The sequence below is a fragment of the Phymastichus coffea genome, unplaced genomic scaffold (assembly GCF_024137745.1).
Source record: "Phymastichus coffea isolate CEN01 unplaced genomic scaffold, Cenicafe_Pcof_1.1 PCOF00039, whole genome shotgun sequence".
Lineage (NCBI taxonomy): Eukaryota > Metazoa > Arthropoda > Insecta > Hymenoptera > Eulophidae > Phymastichus > Phymastichus coffea.
In genome coordinates, this window is record NW_026706850.1 from 125038 (window position 1) to 142777 (window position 17740).

General features: G+C 32.1%; 5 protein-coding genes across 7 annotated transcripts; all 5 read left to right on the forward strand.

Annotated features, from left to right (window-relative positions):
* Positions 1-328: 328 nt before the first annotated feature.
* Positions 329-2130, forward strand: LOC131664018 (probable cytochrome P450 28d2). The gene has a single exon (XM_058934844.1). It carries the CDS (start codon positions 342-344, stop codon positions 1812-1814), a length of 1473 nt encoding a protein of 490 aa, XP_058790827.1. The 5' UTR covers positions 329-341; the 3' UTR covers positions 1815-2130.
* A 332-nt stretch (positions 2131-2462) lies between these two features.
* LOC131664022 (probable cytochrome P450 9f2) lies at positions 2463-4456 on the forward strand. The gene has a single exon (XM_058934848.1). It carries the CDS (start codon positions 2639-2641, stop codon positions 4079-4081), a length of 1443 nt encoding a protein of 480 aa, XP_058790831.1. The 5' UTR covers positions 2463-2638; the 3' UTR covers positions 4082-4456.
* Positions 4457-4643: 187 nt separating this feature from the next.
* On the forward strand, positions 4644-6207 carry LOC131664019 (cytochrome P450 3A19-like). 3 transcript variants are annotated; one of them, XM_058934846.1, is made up of 2 exons: positions 4644-5515; positions 5593-5761. In XM_058934846.1, the coding sequence occupies exons 1-2, from the start codon at positions 4673-4675 to the stop codon at positions 5620-5622; spliced, it is 873 nt and encodes a 290-aa protein (XP_058790829.1). In that variant the 5' UTR covers positions 4644-4672; the 3' UTR covers positions 5623-5761. The 3 variants fall into 3 exon arrangements, with proteins under 3 accessions (XP_058790829.1, XP_058790828.1, XP_058790830.1); XM_058934847.1 differs by having other exon boundaries at positions 4669-4760; positions 5231-6207; XM_058934845.1 differs by having other exon boundaries at positions 4644-6207.
* A 3050-nt stretch (positions 6208-9257) lies between these two features.
* LOC131663932 (cytochrome P450 6j1-like) lies at positions 9258-10721 on the forward strand. The gene has a single exon (XM_058934718.1). The coding sequence runs from the start codon at positions 9258-9260 to the stop codon at positions 10719-10721; it is 1464 nt and encodes a 487-aa protein (XP_058790701.1).
* Positions 10722-13828: 3107 nt separating this feature from the next.
* LOC131663941 (E3 ubiquitin-protein ligase NRDP1) lies at positions 13829-16640 on the forward strand. Its single transcript, XM_058934729.1, has 4 exons — positions 13829-14043; positions 14168-14427; positions 14506-15093; positions 15419-16640. Exons 2-4 carry the CDS (start codon positions 14338-14340, stop codon positions 15686-15688), a joined length of 948 nt encoding a protein of 315 aa, XP_058790712.1. The 5' UTR covers positions 13829-14043; positions 14168-14337; the 3' UTR covers positions 15689-16640.
* The last annotated feature ends 1100 nt before the right edge of the window (positions 16641-17740 follow it).

Consider the following 17740-nt stretch of genomic DNA (forward strand, 5'->3'; position numbering starts at 1 on the left):
TTACTTTGCATTTATTAGATCGGTGATTCGTTACCAAGCACTCCTTTAATTATCTTATTATTACCAAAAGGGACGAAGAGTAGTAGGGTAAGATAGGAGAGTCTTTTTATTATCAGAAATACAAAATGTGGCTTTAATTAGCTGAAAATCGGAGCACGCGTGAAGTGCGTGCTACACTTGCCGTGCCTCCCGTCCAGGCTGACGCGCTCGCGCTCCTAATCCGCAGAAAAAATATAGTCTCGTACTTGAGCACTTCGCACACTATCAGATGGATCGTACATTGATATAAGCCGTGATGGACTTTTTTGCAATCCCAGTCGGTCGGTCAACAGTTTCACATCATGAGTCTCTTTTACGGGCTCATCATTCTCACAATTTGTCTGCTGCTCCTCTATCACTACTTGACATGCACTTACGACTATTGGACGAAACAGGGAGTCGAAACGGCAGCTGCACCGATTCCGGGCTTTGGACACACATTGTCGGTACTATGCCTGCGCGAGAGTTTGAGCGACGTGTGCGACAGACTGTACAAAAGCTGCACGCCAAGTTCAAGTATGCTAGGAATGTTTCATTTGCGCACCCCGGTTCTGATAATACGTGATCCAGAACTCGTGAAATCCGTCCTTGTCAAGAAGTTCTCCAGCTTCCAGAACAACCTAATGCATTTGGACGAGCATCGCGACTGGTTCTTATCCAAACATCCATTTTTGGCGACAGGTGTTACGTGGAAGGAGAACAGAACGCGTCTTCTCAATGGTATGTCCTCGAGAAAATTGAAAGTCATGTTCGAGCCAGTGAAACGAGTATGTGCCAAATTTGACGAGCATCTCGATCTAATTTTGTCGAACGATCAAACGGAAGTAGAAATTAAAAATCTTTGCTTAAAAGTAACTGGTCAGATAGTATGCAATGCTGGATTAGGTATCGACGACGAACAACGTTTCACGAAGATTGCAGGAAGGCTATTTGAATCTTCGTGGGGTAATGCTACAAGGTTGATGCTGAATTTCTTCTTGCCGACATTAGCTGCAGCTTCTGGAGTCAGCTTTGCATCGAAAGAAGTAAGAAAATACTTTGAAGACTTAACAAAGAATGTATTTGAAAGTCGCCTAGTAAAGAGAAAAAAGAGCGAAGAACTATTTTTGGATTTGGTAACGTCCGGAGAAGTTGACGAAGAGACATTAGCAGGTTTAATGAGTTCCTTCTTTCTTCAAGCTTTCGAGTCAGCAGCAAGTATCACAAGCTTCACCTTATACAGACTCTCACAACACTTAGAAATTCAAGAAAAACTACGAAAAGAAATACATAGTGTTTTGGAAAAATACGAAGGAAATTTATCATACGACGCATTAAAAGAAATGACATATTTGCAACAAACAATCAATGAATCTATAAGGTTGCATATGACCTTAGAAATCAGTGCAAAAATTTGTAACGAAACGACGACTCTTCGAGGTTCTGACGGTAAAACTTGTACTTTGGAACCGGGTCACATAGTTATCATACCAGCACAAAGTCTACATACTGATGAAAAATTCTGGAACGATCCATTTATATTTGATCCTGGTCGATTTGATTGTGATAGAAAGAACGAGATAGCTAAATATGCGTATCTTCCGTTCGGCGAAGGTCCCAGAATGTGCCCAGGAATGAGGTTTGGATTATTAGAGGTCAAGGCGCTTTTAATTACCATTTTGAGGAAGTGTACATTGAAGGTATCGTCTAAAACGACTAATCCTTTAAAAATGGATCCGCGTAGTTTTTTATTGTCAGTGAAAGGCGGACTTTGGACAAAACTCGAACGAGTTTAAAGTTAAGATAACGCTCGAATGACGCAATATGTTTTGTTCTAATATAACTGGATTTATATGTAAGGACATTTCGAATGTGCATCTATTTAAAATGTACGAAAGTGATGAGTGATTTATCGAATATAAGTTATTAACACTAATTATTAATCATAAATATTTCATTGTTTTATATTTTCACCATATACTGATACATTTGCTCACTTTGGATTGTTGGTAGATATAATATATATGTAAAGCTGACATAGAAATATTTGTTTCAAAATAGAAGGACGAAACCTTAATAATAACATTTATTTTTTTCAGCCGACTTTAATAATAACTTTAATAACAATAATTTTGACTTATATTAAAATTAATTATTTAAATAATTAATTTTATAAACTATTAATTCTTATAAAAAAAAACTATAATCAAATAATTACTTCTTATTTGGTTTTATAATGATTTATGTACATAGTATCGCTATCTTGTAATGCAGGCAAGATAAGTTACGCAGATATTAATATTGCACGATACAAGTAATTCTTCAAAACACGAACGCCATTATGTAAGCTATTCGGTATTCTGTCATTTCTATAATGTATTATTATCAAATAGATATATGTAATATTAGCTTCTATATACAGTTAATGACTCTAATATCTTCTAAAATGTATCGATTTAGTATTTCTCTAGTTTAGAATATTGAATTTCTAAATAACGCAATTGATCACGGTTATTTAGCATTTCCAATTGCATATTATCTTACCAACGGAATTATACCAAATTGATAAAATAATTTATGCGTAAATTCTTCCACAGTCTTTAACGAGCAGTTGACCAGTATGGTTTATTTAAGCGTGCTTTTACTTATTGCGATTGTATTTATAATAAGATATATTTACGTAAAATTGCCATACGATTATTTCAAAAAACAAGGAGTGGAAACTATAAATTCGTTTATCCCATTTTTCGGGCATACCATGTCGGTACTATGCTTTTGGGAAAGTTTGAGTGACATATGTATTAATCTATATAAAAAATCGAAGTCAAGCATGATTGGCATGTTTCATCTCACTACTCCAGTGCTCATCATTTGTGAACCAGAATTAATTAAAACTGTGCAAATTAAAGACTTTTCCAGCTTCCGGAATAACATTACTAGTCTAGATGAGGAACGCGACCCATTTACCGCCGTACATCCTTTTTTCGCAGTGGACGAGAGGTGGAAAGAAAGTCGTACCCTATTTGCCAGTGGCATGTCCTCAAAAAAATTAAAAATTATGTTCGAAGCTATGCATCGTGTATCTCAAAAGTTTGGGACTTATCTCGAAAATCTCGAAAATGAAGTGGATTTAAAAAAGTTGAGTATGCATTTTACTAATGAGATTGTTTGCAACGCCGGATTTGGCATAGAATACAATCAGACCTATGCCACCATGGCTGGTAAAATTTTTGAATATACCTGGGCCAATGAATTCAAACAGTTGTTCAACTTTTACCTTCCCAAGGCGGCAAAAATTCTGCAATTGAATTTTGAAACTGCAGAGATAAGACAATATTTTGGAGCAGTTGCAAAAAGTATTGTTGAGAATGAAAAGGGTGATGACTTTGTACGTATGACAATGGAAACATTGGGAGAAATGAACCTCAAAACTGCCACAACACTAATAAGTAGTTTCTATATCGATGCATCTGGGACAGTTGCTACTGCTATTAGTATGGCATTGTTTAGGTTATCGAAAAATTGGAATGTTCAAGAAAAATTACGCAATGAGATTCATGAGACTCTCTATAAATACGAAGGTAAATTAACTTACGAAGCTCTTCAGGATATGACTTACCTGCAACAGGTTATCTACGAGACGCTTAGACTTCATCCTATACTTGAAATCAATTCAAAAATATGTACGGAAACTACAACTCTCGTTGGTTCTGACGGATTGAAATGCACGTTGCAACCTGGTAACATTGTGGTCCTACCAATCCTGGGATTTCATAAAGATGAAAAGTACTGGCGTGATCCCGAAACTTTCAATCCTGATAGATTTGCAGATGATAATAAAGAAAGTATAACAAAATTTACATTTACACCTTTTGGTGAAGGCCCAAGACAGTGTCCAGGAATGCGATTTGGTTTAATCGAAGCTAAGATCGTCTTAATCACAATTTTAAGACAATATAAGGTGGTGTCGTCAGATAAAGTAAACTTTCCTTTAGAGATGGATACTCGTAACACTTTACGTGCTGCTAAGGAAACGTTATGGGCTCACTTAGTACCCATTTAAATCAATGGATGGAAAGTTAATGGACTTTTAGCAAATTACTAAAAAAATATTCTAGAATTGCTTGGGTAATCACACTTAATAAGTCAATCTACAAAGTTTTGTAACTAACAATTAAAGTGACAGAGAAAAAGGAAGCTTCGCTCAAGCTATTACTATATTTTTATTTTGTTTGATGTTTATTTTTATATAAAATATTATAATAAATAAGTACCAAATGTAAAATAGTCATTATTTAAAAAAATATATAATAATTAGTTATATCCAAAGTATATTATTTTAAAATATTGTTTGTCCCTGATGAATAATGAAATAAAAATTATCAATGGAGTGTTATAATAGTTAAATGACATATTTAACTGGCAATAGTTTGTTGTTCAATAAAAATAAATAAAAAATATTTATATACAATAATGATGTTATTATGATATGTCACTTTCGACCAAACCGGTACTTTTCCAATAAGAGAGACAGTGTCTGTGTATATTTCATTTTTATCTCTACCGTGATAAGATACTTAACCTTTGTATCTGAACCTTGCATAACGACATTAAAAACCTTTCCGAATCAGTTGCTCTTACACTGTTACTCAAAATGATTCTTGTTTTACCACTGATCGTTGTGTTTTTATTTATTCTTTACTACTACTTGACATGGCCGTACGATTACTGGAAAAAACAAGGTATGGAATATGCGAAGACAATCGTCCCGGGATTTGGCAATACTTTGCCGATGCTACTCTTTCGTGAAAATTTAAATTTCATCAGTGACAGAATTTACAGAAATTGCTCGCCCAACGCGAGTATGATTGGCATGTTCCATTTGCGGACTCCAACTCTGATTGTCCGAGATCCAGAATTAGTACAAAAAGTATTAGTTACAAAATTTGCTGCTTTTGAAAATAATTTAGTATATCTCGACGAGCATCGCGACGAATTCTTATCAAAAAATCCTTTCTTCGCTGTCGGTGAGACTTGGAAGAATAGTCGCAAACTTGTAATCAGCGGAATGTCGCAAAAAAAGCTCAAACTTATATTACAATTTATGCAACGAGTGTCTGTTTGTTTCGATGAACATTTCGATCGCATTAATCATTCAGAAATTGAATTAAGAGATATGTGCTACAGATTAATCTGTGAAATCATTTTCCAGGTTGGATTTGGTATAAAACCTGAAGGCAATTTTGACGTGATGATAAATAAAATGTTTGAATCTACATGGTTTCGAGCTATTAGACAGTTGCTAAATTTTTTTTTACGTAGTTCAGCTAAAGTCACTGGTATCAGTTTTATGCCAATAGAGTCACAACGATTTTTCAAATATTTATCAAAAAATATCATCGAAAATTATAAAATGGAAAAAGAAAGGAATTACGGAGATTTGCTGCACATGATTATAGAAAATTTTGAAGATGTAAATGATGTAAATGAAAATATGGTATTGAGCATATTGAGTTCTGTGCTTTTTAACGGATTCGATACTGTGACCAACGTAGCGATAAATGTTCTTTATAGATTAGCATGGAACCAAAGAATACAAGATAATTTACGTAAAGAGATTCTCGATACTTTAGATTCATGTAACGGAGAATTGACGTACGAATCTATAAAGGAAATGTCTTACATTGATAATGTAATTAACGAGACACTAAGACTGAATCCAATATTGGAAATTAATGCGAAAATCTGCACTACAACAACGACACTCGAGGGATCGGACGGTCAAAAATGCACTCTCCAACCCGGAAATATAGTCATTATACCCACCAAAAGTCTACACAAGGATGAAAAATATTGGGATAACCCCCATGTGTTCAATCCAGATAGATTTAATAAAAATGAAGTGACGAAGTTCGTGTTTCTTCCATTTGGCAAAGGCCCAAGAATGTGCCCAGGGATGAGGTTCGGTTTATTGGAAATAAAAGTACTTTTAATCTCGGTTTTACAAAAATTCAAAATTAAAACCACAGATAAGACAGTGACTTCTTTGGAAATGGATCAACGGAGTTTTCTACCAGCTGTAAAAGGAAAAATACTTGTACAATTGGAAAAAATCTAAAATAGAAAGCATGCTTCGACTGATTTTTATTAAAAATAAAATAGAGATGTACTTAATAAATAAGTAATATATTTTCATGTACAACATTGAAGTAAAATATATACTCTATTACTGTTTTATTGTATTTTATTAAAAGAAACACCATATTTATTGGTATCTTCCATTTAATATAATTCGTTCTATTTCAAATTTACTTACCATTTTCCAGAACCTGAAATGTAGATTATAACTTTTATTCGCATTTATTTGTAACCGCTTAATTAATCTTCGTATGATTATCTCCTTTTTTTATTGATAGTGGAATTGATAAAATCTATTTTACAATTTACTTAAGCTCAATTCAGTTTATTAGCTCATCAAATCTTCAATTGTTGTGGTTAAATAATTGAATCGATTGAGTTGGAAATTGATTGTTTTCAATAGTAATATTAAAAAATGAATCAATTTAGCGAATCATATTTTAATTTCTTTTATTTTATTCTTAAATTTATATTAATCCTATATCTAAATCTATATTTTTAAATGTTTTCTAGAAATAAACTTTGCTAATTAAATACTCAATTTAGTAAAAAACCGGTGAGACAACTATATAAAATTGCATTATAGAAATGTTGACAGCTCTACTACTTAAATATTGCAGTATTTTAAAGTAATGAAAAATAATGAGTAATGACAACAATGTTTCTTTTCATAATACTTCCAGAGATAATAGTACGCAAAACAAAGAACATTTCCATTCCTGATCAAATGATCATCATTAGTGGACCTGTATTTAAATTATTGTAGTAATTTCATCTTCAAATACTTAACGAATAAGAAAAAGAATACAAACATAGTATTAGTGTTGTTTTATAAAAAAAACAAAGCAATATTGAAATATCTTTCAGAACCATGTACTGGTACTTGTAATATATGATAGATAGTATAGAGCCATTAACAGAATCACGAAACTTTTTCAGTCATTATATCATCATAATCTCTTTTTACTTTTAATCTGAGATTTAACATTAATCAGTTATAATCAATGTCTGAAGAAAAGAGGCGTGGAGTATCCGAAACAAAAGAATAGTAAGCACAGACTGATAAGTTATTATATATCCCAAAAACAATTTAGCTTATTGTTCGTTTCGATATTAATAAAGTCAAAAAAAGAAGAAAGCAGCATTTTACATTAGAAATTTTTTTTCGGCCCGTTTCGTATACCGTTGTTCGAAACGGGCCTCTATAAAGTTTTGCTCCTAGTCACTGTATTTTCAATCAGATGGTCAAAACTGCACTCTTAAACTAGGAAACATAGCTATTATATTTATAAAAAATCTCGAAATCGACGAAAAATGTTGATACAATCCAAACGTATTTGATCCAAAAATTATAGAAATGTGCTGATGACACATAACATTTCTACCATTTGATGAAGGCTCAAGGATTTGTCCCGGAATAAATTTTTCTCTTTTGGAACTAAAAATCCTTTTAATTTCGCTCTTAAAAAATATAAAATGCAAACAACGGATGAAATAACTTTAACACTTAAAATGAATCAAAAGAGTTTTCTACCGGTAGTTGTAGATGAACTTTTTGTGAAATTTGAAACAAAATTAATTAATGAACTTCTTATGTTCTAATATGGAATGATAAGAAATTTAATTATAAAGAAGAATGAAAATACTTTTTCTGAAATTTGATAGTTTAACTTTTTTATATATTTAACTGTTATTCTATATTTGTACTTTGTACCTAACATTTTATTTTTGAATAAAATTAACCATACAAATAATTATACCAAATAAAAATAAGTTTATAAATAAACTATCTCTAAATTACTTATAAAATCTTTGCTAATAATTTGCTCCTTGATTCTGAATATTTAGTTCTATATTTTGAATCTTATAAATAAACCAACTTTGTATTTATAAATAATCAGTTCAAATTAGTTTATCAGAAGATCTTCATCAATATTGTAACTAAAGTAACTTAACCATTAAATAAGAATTTTAATTTTGTTGTTATTAAAAAAATTTGTTACAAAAATTCAAAACATACACAATGGGCAGATTAGCATTAATTAGCAACGACGTCGAAAATTTTTCAACTTATTTGTTTAATCAATTATGATGTTAAATTATTATTAATATCTTTTATGTTGATGTTAAACAATGTTAAACAGAATGAAAACTAAAAATACATAAGTATTATGTTAAGTATAAAGTTCTATATTAATTAAACTCAAGTGTTGCAAATACTTCAAAGCACCATGCGCAAAGTACGACTTTCCCGCATGTACAAGTTGTTTTCAAATAGTAAATTACTCAACCAGAGCAGAAATAGTACAATTCGATACAAATTCCGGAAAGTAGATTCTGGTCTCGTGTGGTGTTTACGCCCGAGCGAAGCGAAGATAAAAAGGCATACGAGACGAGAAACTCTTTCCTGAACATGTGTCATGCCAATATTTTTTTTTTTTTTTCGACGTGCGGAAAGTACAATTTTCAACACTCGTTTTTCGCCAAGCGTGCGGGAAAGACGTACTTAGCAAACGTAATGTCGAAATTATATTCTTTCCTCGTTCGAGATTTACGTCCGGACGAAGTGTGGGTAAAAAGGCACACGAGGCGAGATAAAGGGCAAGAATTTGTCGTCTTATATGCTTTTCCATCCTTGCTTTATACGGGTGTAAACCAAACACGAGGCAAGAATCTACTTTTACATACTTGTTAGATAACCTACTATGGTAAAGTTGAATATTAGGATATAACAGTCCTTGATGATACAAGAATTGTGTTATATTAACAAATTAAGAAATAAGAGAAAAAAAACTTTTTTAAATTAAAATATTGTATTTTATAAAACAGTATATTTAAACATTTGAATTGCCGACATGTTCAACCTGAGTCTCTGATTAACATTCAATATGAAATAATCGATACAGAATCATTTTTTATAAATACACTGAAAATACAAGATCGATAAAACGCGTGACTCCGCATCACGTGTTTCTGTTTTCATTTAGTCATATGATTTCGTACTTTCTTATGCTTGATAAAATTAATCTCTGCTATCAGAACGTAAAAAAGTTTGTTAATTTATATAAGGAGATGAAGTTTTTAGCAATGCAGTTCTCACAATGTCGTTCTTCTATGTGCTATTAGTTATCTTCTGTGCACTGATCGCCGTGTACTACTATTTAACATGGCCTTACAACTACTGGAAAAAGCAAGGATTAAAAAGTGCAGAATCGGCTGTTCCAGGATTCGGCAATATTTTGTCAATGTTGTGTTTTCGTGAAAATCTTAATATGATATGCAAAAGACTTTACAAGTGTTCAGATTCAAGTATGTTCGGCATGTTTCTACTACGAACTCCCGTCTTGTTAGTGCGTGATCCCGAGTTGATCCATACGATCATTGTCAAGAAATTCTCAAATTTTTGTAACAACGTTACCCATTTGGATGAGCATCGCGATTGGTTTCTCTCAAAAAATCCATTTTTCGCCGTCGACGATACTTGGCGAGAAAGTCGTCGTAGGCTGTTAAGTGGTATGTCCTTAAAGAAATTGAAAATCATGTTCGAGACAATGCGTCGAGTGTCGGCGAACTTCGACGAGTATCTTGATCGGTTAGGTCGAGCAGAAGTGGAGCTTCGAGATCTCTGCTTCAGATTTACCGGCGAGATAGTGTGCAGCGCAGGATTCGGCATTGAGCACGAGGAAAGTTTCGTCGAGATAGCTGAGAAACTGTTCGAACCTAACTGGACGAATGGCATCAGGCAAACTCTCAATTTCTTCGTCAGAGGGTTAGCTAAGACCTTCCACGTTAGTTTCGCACCGAACGAGGTACAAGAATACTTTGCTGATCTGGCGAAGAATGTTTCTAAGAGTAGAAGAAAGGAAAAAGGAAAGCTACACGAAGACTTTTTACATATGGCAATGGACGAAGCTATCGACGTGGATGAGAGTTTCGTTTTGAGTATCCTTAGTTCATTTTTCGTTGATGCATTCGAAACTGTCGCGAGTATCGCAAGTTTCGCATTGTTCAGGTTGTCGCAGCACACGGAGGTACAAGAGAAATTAAGAAAGGAGATTCGCGATACGTTGGATAGACACGAAGGATACGTGTCGTATGATGCTTTAAAGGAAATGGCTTACTTGGAACAGGTAATCAAAGAGTCAATGAGATTGAATCCTATTTTGGAAGTCTTTGCCAAAGTTTGCAATGAAAAGACAACCCTTATCGGAGCTGATGGCTTGAAATGCACATTACGCCCAGGAAATCTTGTTATCATACCAACCCAAAGCCTACATACTGACGAAAAATACTGGGATAATCCATTCATGTTCAATCCTGAACGGTTTAATCACGATACCAGAACGGAAATAACACAATTTACGTATCTACCATTTGGTAGGGGACCGAGGATGTGTCCAGGATTGAGACTTGGTTATATTGAAGTAAAGATTCTTATGGTAACGATCCTAAGAAAATGCAGAGTAATGTTATCTCCCAAGACGACTATTCCACTCGTGATGGATCCAAGAAGTTTTTTGCCGGTGGTGCAAGGCGGACTGTGGGCTCGACTTGAGCCAATATAAATTATTTTTTTTTGTGATATCAAATAAACTTCATACTTTTGTATTTAAATCCTGATGATAAAATATATTCACAACTTATACTTGATTTTTATATTAATATATATTATTTTTATCAATAAAACAGAACATATTTATATAATTTTCATCGCTTTCATATCTAATGTAATTATTTCTGTATACATCATTTATATATTAATAAAGTATTATACATACACAACTAATACACATATATTAAGAACATTGGTCTATTTTACCAATAATAAAAGTACCACATTTTCGAGTCGTCAATTTACTTTTAATTTTGGGAAATCTTTTGATTTCGTCGGAAGGTAAAAATATATAATTTTCTTGTAACAAAAATATCTTACAATCTAAGTAATAAGGATTCATTTAAATATTAAGAAATCAAAGTTACTAATCAAATATTTACAACAAAAAATACGACTATGAAATTCCAATAAAAAAATAATGCAGTGTTTGGGAAAAATATTTTAATGACAAATCATTGATAAATTTAAAAATAGCATATATTTTTCTATATCTTTATTATAAGATATTTCTGTGGTTTACCGTTACAATGGGAATAGTTTGTAACTAATAAAATCGAATATTAGATCGGATAGCTCCTATTTGTTACAATTTTTCAAACAAAATCATTCTCTAAAGTTGCAAATGGTTTGTAAATGATAGTTTAAACCTTCTTGAAAAATAAAATATTTAAAAGATATATTTAAAAAATATTATAATACTTGCAAAGTACAAGTAATCACAGGAAACAAATGAACAAAATATATATTTACTATTGCAATGTTAGCACTACGCAAAGTGTCTACTTCGTATGATATACCGTCACTTATTACACACATCATAATCTTGATTGTATTTATTATCTCATATCAGATTGTGCAAACATATCGAATACTTTGTTGGCGCAAAATAAATAAAACGTTAATCAATCTGATTGTTATTAATGAAAAATTGTGTACGTGAGAAATACTTGATAGATGTTATGTGAATTTATTCAGTTGATATAATAAGATAAAATAAAGCTAAAAAGTATCATTTTGAAAAATTATATAAAATATTAGTCGTTTTTCAATTTTAATACAACAGTGTAAGATAATCAATAGGTGATACTCATTTTTTAAAATACTAATGATATTTATTATATTATTTGAATCTTTTACGTGTCAACTTGGAGATTCTAATGGGCACAAATAAATCATGCTGTTTAAAATAGGCTACATACATCACTATACATTGATGATAAAAATAGAACTTGCACCCATTTTTCACAAAAACCGATAAATTTTTACTCATTTCAAGATATATCGGAAAGCTTAATTCCAAAAGATTAATTCAACTTACGATCAATAAATTATATTATTATACAACACTAAACTTTACATACTGAATAGTAGTGGTTACAGTTCTAATCTTATCTTATTAGTATGAGCAATACATTTAATATCGTGTGCTTTTGTTGCCTATATAAAAATGCCCGTGAATATTCTTCAAATTTGATGGGTTTAATATTCTGATAATTACTCGCACACTTCTTAATTTACAATTTACGAAAAATAAAAATGTATTTTCATCTATTTTATTCTATTTATTTTCTTTCTATTTCTACCAAATTTTAACATGATGATATTAATTTCAGTATTTCAGAAAGTTATAAAATTAACGATTTGTACTGATAATTTCAAAACATAACGTCTTATGTTCTCAAAACGATTTGTTAACGTCATGTTTCTATTCTTGCAGATTATTATCCATGTTAAGCAATCATAAACTAAATTTACTGCTGAAATATAAATATCACACTCCTAGACGTATAATAGAAATATTTCAAAGTATGCGAAAATTCAAAATTTCACGCTCTTTTTAGCATCAACCAATCACAACGCTGGATGCCGGTGATTCATCATTTTTTTTAAGATAGAGAAAATAGGATATATATAGTTGGAAAATTCGACAAATATTTTAATTATGTGTGACATGCTAGTTTTACAATTGTACCAGATACGTTTGCCGAAATCAATGATAATATAAGACAAGAAATTTTTACAAAATCCTTATCGATTCATTATCACTGTAAAATTTTAGCGGCCGCTTTATCCCGGTACATTCGCGTGTAACTGCATTGCTCGTTCACTGACCTCGGGTAAGGCTATTATTGTCTCACTAATACAAAGAGGAGAGAGAGAATAGATGCTGCACTTTAATAAAGTACTGCGTTGCTCTTCAAAGGGCATTTTGCATTTTAATGCACGACTAATAATACAATCGATGAGTGATATTTTTGAGAAAAAATTTGCATTTTCAATAAGACAAAAGGTTGAAGTTTTCCACTTCAAAGAAATGATATAAAAAGGTAGGGAAAATAGAGGAATATTTGCATTTTACTACATAGAAAAAGTTTGCATTTTCAATGGAACACAAAATCGAAGTGTACACAAAACTTTATAAAAATTAATATAAAAGAGTAGGGAAAAGAAACAGCATTCTATACTTAGAAGAAAAATAATACTATCAATGATATCGTCAAAATTGATATATAAGAAATAGAGAGGATTTTGTATTTCAATGTAAATTTTAAGCTAGAAAAATTATCGACGAAAAAAATATTTTCGGCAAAATATTTTGAACGGTATACGATATCGAAAATTAATAGAAATTATTCGTCGAACATATTTATCAATGTAAAAATTAAATTAAATCGGTATTAAATTATCATATACAAGTTTGTACATGAATTTCTTTAATAGCACTTTCTTACGTATATTATTAGTCATATTTACTTAACTAATTATTTTATAGATATCTATAGAAATTACAACTTTGATTGATGTGTTAACTCATCACCTAATATTTAAATATTCGAGAAAAAAAGCTTTGAAGTTGAACACCGTCTTAAACGGTCCCGCTGTAAATTGAGGAAAAGAGAAAGAACTCTACATTTATCGACACTCAAACTTCAAAAGATCATTGACGTGACATCTGTTGTTCACCTCATCAAACCAGTGCAAACATACAAAACATATATATACACATGTACGTACGGGGAAAGAGATGGAAGATCTACATAGTCAGTTTACAAACGCAGGAGTGAGGGATTTTTGTCAAGAGAGAAGAAAGAGAACATATATAGTAAATTGACCCGCTTGTTGCCGCAGCGACAGCGACGTTTTGTACGTGTATGTAGGCAGCTTTGGCTTTATATAGTTTATTGCATCCATGGTGCTTGTTGGCGTTCTCCTGAACAATCGCAAGAAACCAGCTCGACGGAAATCCCGCGTGTAGACCACGATTTTGTCTCGTAAGTGCGTTTTCGTGTGTATCTTGCATATGCGAGCGTGTCACTTTCTTACTCTGACCGACTCCGTTCTACTCCTAGCAGTCCCTAAAAGTAGTTTGGATTTATCTTGCCCTCTTATTTTTAGGTTTTTCGACCTTCGTCAAGATGATCGTGCAGCAGACGCTCCAACATTCGTTGTGTTTGTTCTTGATAATAAAATCGTATTGATTGAACAGACTGAATACCTGTGAGAAAAAAATAAAGAGAAAGAGAGCGAGACGTTCATTCATGCGACAGTAAACACGAAGTGAGAGAATGGGCTTTGATGTCAATCGATTCCAAGGACCTGTCGATGAAGAACTGATCTGTCCTATTTGCTCTGGAGTGTTACAAGATCCTGTGCAGGTTTCCTATATTTCTATAATACAGGTGAGATGATGTTTTATAAACAAGTTGTACCTAATTGTCTGAATTGTTGCATAGGCACCAGCTTGTGAGCATGCATTCTGTCGTATTTGTATGACTGAATGGATCAATCGTCAACCTACCTGTCCGTTAGATCGTACTCCAACCACAACAGCTCAATTGTCACCAGCTCCAAGAATTTTAAGAAATCTTCTGGCAAGGTTACGTATCAAGTGTGACAACTATGTTCATGGTTGTCAGCAAGATATCAAATTGGATACCCTAGGGCAACACTTGGAAGAATGTGAATTCAATCCCAAACGACCTGTTACTTGTGATGAAGGCTGTGGCCTAATCATCCCCAAGGATGAGATGAAGAATCATAACTGCGTCAGGGAGCTCAGGAATCTCATTCAAACTCAGCACAAGCAAATGTCTGATATGAGAAGGGAATTAGGTGAACATCAGTTACAACTCAACGAACAAAAGAGAGAGATACACTTATTAAAAGACTTTATGAGAGCAATGAGAGTCTCTAATCCTATTATGAGAGACATTGCTGAGCAAATGGAAAAGGATGAAATTGCTAGATGGTCTGCTACTTTGCCCAGAGCTAGAGTTACTCGATGGGGAGGCATGATTTCTACTCCAGATGATTTGTTGCAGGTAGCGTGAATTTTGGTACACAGAAAAAATTGAAATTCTAATACTAAGATATATCAGAGAAAACGTTTTTTTTCTCTTACAAATACATTTTCAGGTATTATATAGTATCAGTATCTAATTTGAAATTTTTATATCAACTGTTTAATGTATAATATAGCTAAATTTATCATTAAAAATACATATAAATAGATTTTGTTTAATGTAGTCTTTTAATTTGTTAATTTATTAAAATCAAGGTTATGTCAAATTCATTTCAAATATTGATTGATTCATAAAGGTAAATAATTTATTGAACAATATAGTAAGAAAGCTAATTATTTTGTAGACAATGATTAAGAGGACACTGTCGGAGCACAATTGTCCGCCGCACGTAATAAACGAGCTGATGGAAAATTGCCACGAGCGTAAATGGCCTGCGGGACTCAATAGCCTGGAGACGCGTCAAAATTCAAGGCGACTTTACGACAACTACGTATGCAAACGAGTGCCCGGTAAACAAGCTGTAATCGTGCTACATTGTGACAACACTCATATGCCTGAAGATATGACTATTGAGCCAGGTCTCGTTATGATCTTTGCTCATGGTATCGAGTGATTTTCAATATTGCGCGTTGCAAAGTTGAAAGGACAAAAGAATTCTATTTTTTTACGAAGAGATAGGTACTAAACTGTCCTTTGACAATTGTGGTTTTTCTATACTAGCATATTCTTATTTCCCGCTCCATAACATGTTAGTTTTTGATTCTACTTTTTATTTTTCATCGTCTTCGAGTTGTCTCTTTGGAAAATGAATAATCGTTCGTATATATACGTCGAAGTTGATTTTACAATATCGTTAAGTTTTATTAATTGTAACGAGAAAATGTGATAATTATCTTATAAAAAAGTATACAAACACACAGTGATCATATACTACCGTGATGTATGAAATCCAAAAAACAAACACGAGATCGTATATTTAAACTGTATGTTAAGAATAAAACAATAAAAAATGTTAAAAGGTGTTTGTATTGTACTCTTTAACTTCCTTGTAAAAAAAATATTTATTCTTTTGTCATTAAACCAAAGTTTATTGTATTCAGATGAACTCATTTGATTCACAGTCATATTTCCAATATAATTGAATTATTTATACTAGTTACCTATTTCATATTTATTCAATTTCTTTGTTGCGTGAATTTATAAATAAATTGGTGTTGTGACCGTAAAGTGATTTTATAACCATAAGAAAATGAACAGTGATCTTTATGGATCCCATCAGTTTCCAATTTGTAAATTTAGTTAAAAAGTAACTTTCAAAGCGCTCATAGCGGCTTTTTCGGTTATATCATGAATGTAAAGTGCTTGGCACACTTGCAAGTATAAACTGTCACAAAATTCAAACGAGCTCATACATGTATTACAGAATCGGTGGTAGTGCATTGAGTTTTTAATTGTGTATTATATAACCTTAAGTATGAGATATAATTTTATATAATTTAACAGGATCCAATTAATATAAAGTCATTACAATGTATTGTAAAATTATTTATCATCTGTCACATCGCATTCGCAACGCTTCTTACACAAGTCCTATAATTGCAATCAAAACAAACTCGGAAATCATTATCACACTCAGTTTTGATACAATCGTCGTTCCTAAAGACTACTTTGTATTGAAGATCACACATGATTATTAGAATAAACTTTAATGTGTTATGATGATTGCTATAAAAACATTTCATTTTATATCTTTTTGTACGATCCACAACTACACTTATATGTTACAAAAATAATTAATATTAGAAGAAGTAGCTTCTTTTTACTTGATATAGTTTTAAATAACAAAAACTAATTAAAATGAGTAAAACGGATATATTTTATTTTTAAAGGTAAAAGATGATTAACTCAACACAATTTTCAATCTAGTAGGTATATTTACAAGGAACCAAAAAATTATTTAATTTATATATCTGATTTCAACATTGGTTAAAAATAGAAAACATGTAAAGCATAGGTCTAGCTGATAATGAATAAGTTATCAATGAAAGAGAAGCTCACAGAAGTAGAAAGAATTGCAGTTTATTTAAAATGATACGATTGGCTAAAATAAGTCATTGAAACGTTAATGCGATTCATACATTTTAAAGTAATTTATCTGCTCCGATTTTTGAAACTACTATAAGTAAAACATTAAGTTTATTGATAACTATTTGAATGTAAAATATAATTTTTTAAAATTTATAATAGCTAACTTTTTGACAAGTGGAAATAACATGAAGAATAAAATGAATGAAATATATTATTTAGGAAAGCCATTATAATTAAAATCAGCAATCCATATATATATATATATGTGTGTGTGTGTGCGTGCGTATGTATTTTTTCAATTTTTACAAAATATTTATATATACTATCGGTATAATACAATGTGGAGCAAAATGAAAATCATTATCGCCAAACATTTGCCGAACGAAGTACGTGCCAAAAGCCTGCCAGAAATTTCCGAAAACCCATGAATGCTAAAAAACCACAGCTACATGGTTTATTTTTCGCACTGGCTATCCGTCTAAAAAGAGAGAGAGAGAGACAATGGAGGTTCACGCAGCCACGGCAAACCGGTCGACGAAATACCAGCAGCAGCAGCAACGTGTCTCCCTCCTCCCTT

Bases quoted from the DNA above. Each gene is read 5' to 3' on its own strand.
- LOC131664018 (XM_058934844.1), top strand. From the start codon at position 342: ATGAGTCTCTTTTACGGGCTCATCATTCTCACAATTTGTCTGCTGCTC.
- LOC131664022 (XM_058934848.1), top strand. From the start codon at position 2,639: ATGGTTTATTTAAGCGTGCTTTTACTTATTGCGATTGTATTTATAATA.
- LOC131664019 (XM_058934845.1), top strand. From the start codon at position 4,673: ATGATTCTTGTTTTACCACTGATCGTTGTGTTTTTATTTATTCTTTAC.
- LOC131663932 (XM_058934718.1), top strand. From the start codon at position 9,258: ATGTCGTTCTTCTATGTGCTATTAGTTATCTTCTGTGCACTGATCGCC.
- LOC131663941 (XM_058934729.1), top strand. From the start codon at position 14,338: ATGGGCTTTGATGTCAATCGATTCCAAGGACCTGTCGATGAAGAACTG. The intron at 14,428-14,505 runs GTTTCCTATATT...ATTGTTGCATAG, and splicing joins TGTTACAAGATCCTGTGCAG to GCACCAGCTTGTGAGCATGC. The intron at 15,094-15,418 runs GTAGCGTGAATT...ATTATTTTGTAG, and splicing joins CTCCAGATGATTTGTTGCAG to ACAATGATTAAGAGGACACT.